Source organism: Moschus berezovskii, chromosome 12, assembly GCF_049115385.1.
Source record: "Moschus berezovskii isolate FMDL1 chromosome 12, NW_MosBer_1.0, whole genome shotgun sequence".
NCBI lineage: Eukaryota > Metazoa > Chordata > Mammalia > Artiodactyla > Moschidae > Moschus > Moschus berezovskii.
The window spans coordinates 42,703,131-42,712,061 of record NC_142471.1 but is presented as its reverse complement, the minus strand read 5'-3'; the positions used below and the strand labels follow the sequence as shown (position 1 = coordinate 42,712,061).

General features: G+C 54.9%; 1 protein-coding gene across 1 annotated transcript; it reads right to left on the bottom strand.

The window, feature by feature from the left end:
* Nucleotides 1–215: 215 nt before the first annotated feature.
* Nucleotides 216–8,931, bottom strand: GPRIN2 (G protein regulated inducer of neurite outgrowth 2). Its single transcript, XM_055425280.2, has 2 exons — nt 8,768–8,931; nt 216–3,702 (listed from the first exon to the last, which is right to left on the bottom strand). Exon 2 carries the CDS (start codon nt 3,694–3,696, stop codon nt 2,335–2,337), a length of 1,362 nt encoding a protein of 453 aa, XP_055281255.2. The 5' UTR covers nt 3,697–3,702; nt 8,768–8,931; the 3' UTR covers nt 216–2,334.

Genomic DNA, 8,931 nt, shown 5'->3' with positions numbered 1-8,931 from the left:
CTCCCGGGCCTCCCACCTTGTCCCACGTGGTAGCTTCATCTCCTTTCATTCAAACTGGAAACCTCAGCTTTCTGCAACTCCTCCTCCTTCCCAAATCCACCACACACTGTGTGAGTATGTGCGCTCAGCCCCAGCTACCCACTCCATGTTCCCCCAACAGGCCCCTCCTTGGCTCCCGTACCCAAGTACCCCTCCCCCCGACCCAGGCTCCCGCCTCCCACTTCTTTCACATGAATCTCCCATCATGACAGCCAAGGGGATATTACTGTAAGGAAATCTGGCCCCACTCCTGCATCCACAGCTCCTATAAAGTCCCATTCCATAGTCACACCAGGATCTTTGCAGTTGGGACCCCCTTACCAGCCTCCCAACCCGACAGACACACCAATACAGCCTGTACTTCAATGATTCACCACAACCCAGGCAAGGCAGGAACCTCCAAAGCCTCTGACCAGGCTGTTCTGCCTAGTATGCCGTGTCCCACTCACCCACCCATCCAGCCCCACTGTGTCAAGACCCTGCTCAGCTCTGGCCCTATGTGAAGGTGACTTCCTATGCCAGTTCATCACCCCTCCCCTGGTGTCCCCACAACTGGGGTTCTTGATGCTCCCATGCAGGGCCAGAGATGAGGACACCCTGGTGCCCACGTGTCACTCCCAAGAGTGGACTCACCTGCCCCATTCCACACATGGAGGGATAGACAGGCCCAGGACCCTAGGCTACATGGTGTCAAGACCCTCATGACTGCATGACAATCTGCTTGATCACATTTTAAAAGGCAGATAAAGTCAAGTCCCCTCCTACACACCACAACACCCCTTTGTCCCAGGCCCACCCTCAGAAGCAGCCCTGATCTGCTGTCATTTTCAAGCAGGAGTGGCAGTTTACCCAGCCTCAGCTGGCAGTGAAAAAGTCACATTTTGGAATATGAAAGCCCCATGCTGGGTCTTGGGATGCATTCTGACCTGAATCATGCCTTTCTCACCTGGTTTCTCTGGCCTGTTGTCTCTACTGCTTTAAAGTTAACCCACCGTTGTGAGTCATTTCCACCTCAAGAGTACTGGTCCCTTGGGAATGGGGAATATGCTAGCTGTCAGATCCTGGGTTCCTGGGTGCAGAAGGGGGCCCAGGAACAGGACCATGTCATGGGCAGGGCTGCATATGGGTCCTGACTCCACCTTCCCATTCTAAGTGATTCTCAGCAGGGCACTAACCTTTGCCAGACCCTAACACAATGATCTCGGAGAAGCAATGGCACCCCACTCCAGTACTCTTGCCTGGAAAATCCCATGGATGGAGGAGCCTAGTAGGCTGCAGTCCATGGGGTCGCTAAGAGTCAGACACGACTGAGCGACTTCACTTTCACTTTTCACTTTCCTGCATTGGAGAAGGAAATGGTAACCCACTCCAGTGTTCTTGCCTGGAGAATCCCAGAGACGGGGGAGCCTGGTAGGCTGCCGTCTGTGGGGTCGCACAGAGTCGGACACGACTGAAGTGACTTAGCAGCAGCAGCAGCAGCAGCAACACAATGATCTACCAGGCGGTTGGCTCCGAAAAGTACCCTGCAGCCCTCTATAATGCTCAAAGCCCTCCCGTCCCCACTGTGAGCTCAACAAGGGCACAGGCAACTTCTTCCCCAAGGAATCCACAAAACCTGGCACTGAATATGGGCTCAATAAATTCTTATTCACAATTGCCCTGCTCTGCCAACCACATGCTGCAGGAAAACACTCCAGGCTTCAGCCAGCCCCCCGCTCTGCTCTTAGCCCACCACCGTGAGCTGTCCAGCCTGGGCATGGCAGCTGCAGTCTTGCCAAATGTCTGTGGTTATGTCTGTAAAACACGGTGAAGACTCAGGAAAGTGAGTTGACAAGTGTGTGGCACACAGGAAGCCTCGACAATGTCAGCTCCCTTCCCTAAAGACTTAGACAGCCCTTGCCACTTGAGACCCCACCTCTTATGTCAGGAATTTGTCGTATCTCAGCACTGTTGTGAAAATAAAGCCACAAAGAGGCCTGGGGAAAATCATGGCAGAGTTCTGAACAGAGACTGGATAGAAGGTCAAGGGTTTTTACAGAAAAGTCAGGATCCCCTTTATGCACAGTGTTGAAACTGTCCCAAAGTTCAGAGCCCACATGATTCTTGGGAATCAAGCCCTTATAAACTAGCCCAACTGCCAGAGGCAGAGAACCCCCAGGCTGTAGTCCTGTGATCTGCGGGCAGCAGAGAACAGAGACATGTCGGTGGGTGCCTGTGGATCCAAAGAGCATGGGGACTCCATTGTCCCTGGGGTTGAGTCCATGTACCCCGGGCAGCTCCAGGGGCTGCAGCTCCTCACTCAGGGGCTGCACTGGAGCAGCCACAGCAGCTAGGGCGCCGCAGAGACTGCATGACAGCTCGAAGTGGCCCCCTCCTACCCTCAGCAGACAGGCTGTCCTCACTGGCAGGGGCCCGCTGCAGCTGCTCAAATTGCATCTCCAGGTGCTTCTGGATGGCCACACCGAGCACCTCTGGGTCCACTGCAGCTCCATACACCTCCCATGTCATGCCCTCAGCATCCCATCGTACGTCCCGCACAGGGGATGGCGCCTCTGCCAGGCTGGACTCCAGAGTTACTTCCGGGAACATGTGCAGAGCCACAGGGTCTTCCAGAGGTGGACTAGTGGCCACTGCCTTGCAGACTGCTTTGGGGGCTGCTTGTACACCAGCATCCTGGGCTGACATAGGGGAAGCCAAGACTGGGGCCAAGTCACTTGCTGAGGTCATGGTCCACATATCCTTGGTCCTGGCACCAGGCTCCACGGCTAACCCTGTGGGACCCCAAGGGTGGGCACAGCAGTGGGAATGTCCTGGAAGCCCCCCAGGAAACCTACATTGGAGTTTCACCCCATGCTGAGCCTGCAGCCTAGATTCACTCACTGATGCCACTAGTTTGGGAAAGGCCAGAATCCCCGGGGCAGGCAAGCCATGGCAGCAGCTGCTGGCCCCCACCTCCCTCATGCCACAGAGTAGGGCTGCTGGAGACAAAGCATGGCAGGAGGTGATGGCCGACTGACCAGTGGCTTTGGGGCTGCTGCTGTGGGTCACCGTGCCTCCCAGGGCAGCTGGTGACACCCACACCTGACTCTCCAGTGTCCAGGCTGAGCTTGAAGTCTTGTCCTCCGGAGCCAGGTCCCTTTCCAAGCCTGCAGGAGTCTGGACACTCTGGCCAGAGGTGCTGCTGGGCTTCAGCTGAGCCCTATGGACAGGCGAGCTGCCCAGGGCTGAGCAGCTGAGGCTGGCCTTTCGAGCACCACTGTGGCCCCGGGTGTGGGTGCTGCGAACCAGGTCCGAGTGGCTCCTCTGCACAGCGGCAGTGCTGGGGTCCCGTGGGTGACACAGGTCACTACTGCCCACGGTGGACACGTTGCCCACAGTGCTGCTACGCCAGTGGCCCACGGCACCGGGCTGCAGCTGGGGGCTGGAGGCCCGTGCCTGCTGCATGTGCTCAGCCTGGTGCCCCTCCTCCTCTGGTACCTGGGCACCAGTGCTGGCCTCACCCAGCTGGGCGTGCCATACAGTGCTGCTGGCCCTCTTGCGATACTCTGGCCTCTGCCCCCGGCCTTCGCCCAGCAGGCTGGAGGAACTTCGGGACAGGGGCTGAGGGCAGGGACTGAGGGGTTCCGGGGCATCCGGCTCAGGACGGCTGGATCTCATGGTTGCCTGCAGGAGAGAGAGAGGGAGGGGGTGGCACTGAGTTGGGTAGCAGCATCTCTGCTGGATTCTGCTGGGGGTTCACACAATGCAAGGCACACTGAGGGGACAGTTTCAGTCTCAGCCTGCCTGACCAGTCAGAGCCACAAGCAAGATGATGACAGGAGACCACCACACATACACAGGATGACACTTCAAATATCTAAAAACCAAACTGAATGATCAGAACCAGCCCTAGGGTAAGATCCTAGAGATCATCCAGAAGGCTAGTTGCTGACTCTACTGCTGGTTTATGGGGGAGGGGGAAGCCAGGGGAGAGGCCAAGCCTGCTGGGGCCTTGGGGCTCGGGGCTTTCAGACAATAGCTCTTAGTCAATCAGCACAAAACTATTACAGTATTTAATAACCAGTAAAGCTGGACTGATGAATACTACCCTGGTTCCTCCCAGAACCATCACTATTTCACTCACTTGGACTGGAGCCTCTTTGGTACACAGTGGGGGGCAGGGAAGTTTGGGGGAATGAGAAAGAAATGAATACAGGGCACACTGAGAACACCCTGGGTTCTCCCATGCTCCCTCCCCATCCTCTCTGGCCTAGCCTGGCTAGGTTGTCAAGTCTCTGGGGCTCAGTCTTGGCCGCTGTGAAAGGGAAGGGGTTTCCTGGTTCCCACTGCATGCTCCAAGGATAGGAGAGGCTCCCATATCAGCCCTTTAGGACTCACTCAGCATTTGTTCATTCCTCCCACTGCCATCTCATGAGCACCTTCTATGTGCCATGCTCTTGAGATCAGGCAACAGGGAACTAATGCAGATCTGCTGTGCCCCCAAATAGGGTCCAATATAGGTCACCCCCACTATCTGAAAGAAGAGAATTCCTATGAAACCTTTTCATAAACCAAAATAGTGTAAAGAAGCAATTACCTTGTCTTATAAAACTCTTCGAAATTCTTTCCATTACTGAAAAGTTACTAATTAATGTAGGTCTCCCATGAAAGTGAAGTGGAATAAAACAAACTTTTGAAAAGTAGGGAATACCTGTACCACCAATCAGACACATGTACTCTCTTGCCCCTGCTCCCTTCCAGTCATTCTTATCCCTTTCTCTAGCCATACAGACTCCTCCAGACCTGCAAGTTGGGCCTGGAGAGAGAGGAAGGAGATGGTGCCCGGGAGGAAGGAACACGGAACAGGGTGAGCAGAAAGCAGGAGGCATATGTTCAGATCACAAGGGGGCAGCGGGCTGGGGGCTGGGCAGGGCCCAGAGAGAGGGAGTGGGGTCAGGGCATGAGCCAGCCTGGCCCAGGGCAAAGTCGTCAATAAGAAACATCACTCTGAGACTCCCAGCCAGGCAGAACATGCTGGAGAAACAGGGTGGGGACAGCAGGCAACAGTGGCAATTTGGGCAATCCCAGTCCTGTCCTCCCAGCCTGGGCTGATAAGAACTGCCACGAAACCAACCACCCTGGCCAGGTGAGCAAGGCCACTGAAAGGGAATGTGGGAAGGGCTCTCAGGAACTCAGTTTCTGTATATTAAAACTTCCTGTTGCCCCAGAGCTCAGGAGATGGCTGGTGGCTGTTCAAGCCAATGGTGAGGGTGTTTCTAGAGCAACTGTCCCCTGAGAGTTCCAGGCTTGCTACGAAGCCCAGTTCAGCACAACTTTCAGCCATGATGAAAAGATGCTGCTCTGTGCTGTCCAATGTGGTTGTTATGGTCACATGTGGCCACTGAGCACTTGACAGATGGCTAGTGCAACTAAGAAACTGATTTTCTGATTTTGTTTAAGTAACTGAAATCTAGGGCTTCCCAGGTGGCTCAACAGTAAAGAATCCGCCTGCCAATGCCGGGGATGTGAGCTCAATCCCTGAGTCAGAAAGATGCCCTGGAGAAGGAAATGACAACCCACTTCAATATTCTTGCCTGGGAAATCCCATGGACAGAGGAGCTTGGCAGGCTACAGTCCATGGGGCTGCAAAAGAGTCAGACACAACTTAGGGAGTAAACAACAAAATTGAAATTTAAAGGGCCACAAATTGTTACTGATGACCACACTCAACTGCGCAGCTCTACACATGGTACCAGCCTGGGCAGGAGTCTCCTGTCCTAGCTGCTCCTTGGGGCTGAAACCAGACTGGTCCCTGGAAGAGTCAGGAAAATGATGAATAGACAAGAAAAGACTGCGGCCCAGGCCCTACTCTCAGGCTCTAAGGTGGACATATAAACAGAGAAGGGCAACAAAGTCAATAACAATCACAGTGATGATAATAAGAACAGTAGTTCCAAGTGTCCAATCACCCACCATGTATCAGGCACGTGCCATCTCCTTTCCAGCACTGTCTCATGGAATAGTAAGAGCAATCTCAGGAGATAAGTCATCTTCTCCATTCTACAGAAGAGGAAACCAAAGCTCAGAGAGGTTTAGTGACTTGCTCAAGGGCACATAGCTGGTAAGTGGTTAAGCCAGGAATCAAACTCAGGAGTGTCCGAGGTTCTCTGTGCTCCCTCTTGAGAACGGTGCAGACCTCCGTCCTGGACACTATCACTCTTCCACTGGCATCCCTTTTTATTTATTGTTGCCATGACTCAACTGGAGTCCCAGCACCCAGCACATGGGTACCCAGTGGTACCCATGACATGCCAGTGGAACAAGTGAACAAGTAAGAACAAAGTCTTGATGCCCATTCACCCTACCTGCTTCTTAGCAGCTCTGTAGGCAGCCAAGAGTCAGAAAGACAGAAGGCGACCTGCTGGCTAAGAAGGCTGTGGTCATAGATGGACCCTGGCAGGCAGACAACCACTGAGCTCCAAGTCCAAGAACACGAAGGAAGTCCTATCTGGACAGCCTACACATCCTCTGACTGAACCCCACCTACCCTGGACCTTTCTCTTGAGGAGGGCCATAAGAAGCCAGACCTTGGTCTCCTTGAGGAAACAGGGACAAGGCTGGGGGGCACACTTAGTCTCCACCAGGAGCCGGTGAGAAGCTGTCAGGGACAGGGTACTGCTGTATCTGCCTCACCAGATGGCTGCCTGATGCTCAGAGTTGGCCATCTCAGAGTGAAAGCAGTGACCACAAAGAGACCCCAGGGGAGTGGGAGGTTATATTTCTGTTAGTTTCCTTCCTTAGCCACCTCCATAAATGGCAGGTGACAATCTAAGACCTGGAACAGCTCAGAAATGTCAAAGACCCCACAACTGAACCCCAGCTGGCCTTCCCAGTCTGATCGAGGGAAGAGCTTCAGGGGAAGTTGTTTTGAGTTATGCTAGGGAAAGAAGATTTTTCACACCACACCTACCACCAAGAACAGAGGCTGCCCAGGAAGCAATAGAGCTGATCAGATGAACTTTGGAGCCAGGGACGAACAGGCGAGGCAAAGGGGTATACTTCCAATCCAGGCTCTTGCCCTTCCTACGTATGCACACTCAGGTGGACCCCTAACCTCTTTGAGCCTCAGTTTCCCCTGTCTGCAAATCGGAAATAAATCCCTACCCTTCAGGGCTGTTGTGAAGACATAATGTGATGGCATATGGACTGCCTGGAACAGTGATCGTTAATAACCTTACCTTTCTTCCTCCCATCAAGAGTGACTTGTGCTCAAGGTAGCACAGGACTAGTACTTGGAAGTGGGGGTAGGGGTAGAAAGATGGCTTTTAGGAAGCCATTTAGATTGTAGGGTAGCTTGGTTTGCTTCTTAATTTTTCCATTCCTCATCCCATCCTAGGATGGTGGTAGTCACCACCAATGTTCCCAATGTCTCCATCATCACACTGTTTCCAAGTCTATTTTAAACCTCAACTTGGGAGCATATGCATACATACACTCATGCATGCATACAGACACACACACACTCCTCAAATGTTGACATATGAACCAGGGACCAGGTAGGGACATACACCACCCAAATCCTTCATTGTATAGTGAGGGGCGTGGCAACCTCCAGTAGGTGGTCTGATCCACCCCAGCAAAGAGGGCCTGACAGGACTGACAGGGCCAAAGTTAGGGAAAGCAGCAGGGAGCATTCCTGAGCTACTGAGAAGTGTTTGGAGGCACAAAACCTGCCCTTCACAGAGGATGAAGGAGTCTTAAGAACAAAGTGCCCACGTCACAAGCTGTGCCAGGAGAGGGTTCTGGGGAACAGTGGGGCAGAGGTCCCAGACCCAGCTCTGCTCACCACAGAGAGGCCTAGATCCCACCAGGCAAGAGATTCCTCCCCTGAGGAGGATTTGCCCATACTTCCCAGGAGGAACCGGAGATGAAAAAGGTCAGCCTCCAGGCCCAGCTGCCCCCAACCTGAAGCAGCCCTGGTGGCTGGTGTGTCCCTACCTGTGTGGCCATGGGCTCCCATGAACCACTATAGGCCCACACCACACCCATGGACCCACCAGGGGCCCACACATAGGCCTGTTTGCTGTGTGAGCCTGCAGGAAACAGCATCCACACAGCTGCACTCTGCGCACCAGACAGACAGGCCGCTTCTAGCTGTGGGGCCAAAGGCCTGAACACACGGCACCATACACTCTCCCCTAGGGCAAGGGTCACTGTCCTGTCCTCCCACACAAAGCCCACCTGGACTCAGGGAGAAGGTCCTCAACATGACCCCCCAAACAGGGCTACAGACCTTCCCAGCAGCAAAGACTGTGACTGGAGGAAGACGGGGGGCTGTGGGGTAAGCGGGCAGGGATGGAGGGCAGGAGGCATGAGAGTGAAGGGAGGTCGGGGGCTGGGAACAGTGGGATGAGGGGTGGGGATGGAAAAGGGAAGAGGAAGGAAGCGTGAAGAAGCGGTAGGAACGGTGGGGGTTGGCAGAAAGAGACGAGGTCCTGGGCATTGAATATTGAGAAATGGGAGGATGGGCAGAGGAGACGTGGAAAAGGGGATAGTTCAGGCAATGAGCCCAGAGATGGGAGGAGGGATGCAGCCCAGGGGTGCGCTGAGCACTGGGCGGGGGCCGGGATGCGTAGGGTCGGGGCTCAGAGAAAGGTGAGGAGTGGGGTTCCGGGCGCAAGAAGGGGAGGTGCCGCCCATCCCACCCTCCTTCGCCCCAACACGGGCGAGCACCGAGCTGGCCTCTCACCCTCTTGCCCGCCCGGGGCCGCGGAGGCCGGCGGAAGCGCTGCTCCTGTGGCCGCCACAGGTGCCCGGCGCAGCGGCCCAAGATGGAGCCGAGCCGGACCTGGACCTGGCCTGGGCCGAAGACGCCGCCAGCCGCCGTCCGCTCGGCCAGCGGAGCCAGCGCAG

What these genes read in the sequence shown, in the direction of transcription:
- GPRIN2 (XM_055425280.2), bottom strand. Translation starts at nt 3,696, where the DNA reads ATGAGATCCAGCCGTCCTGAGCCGGATGCCCCGGAACCCCTCAGTCCC.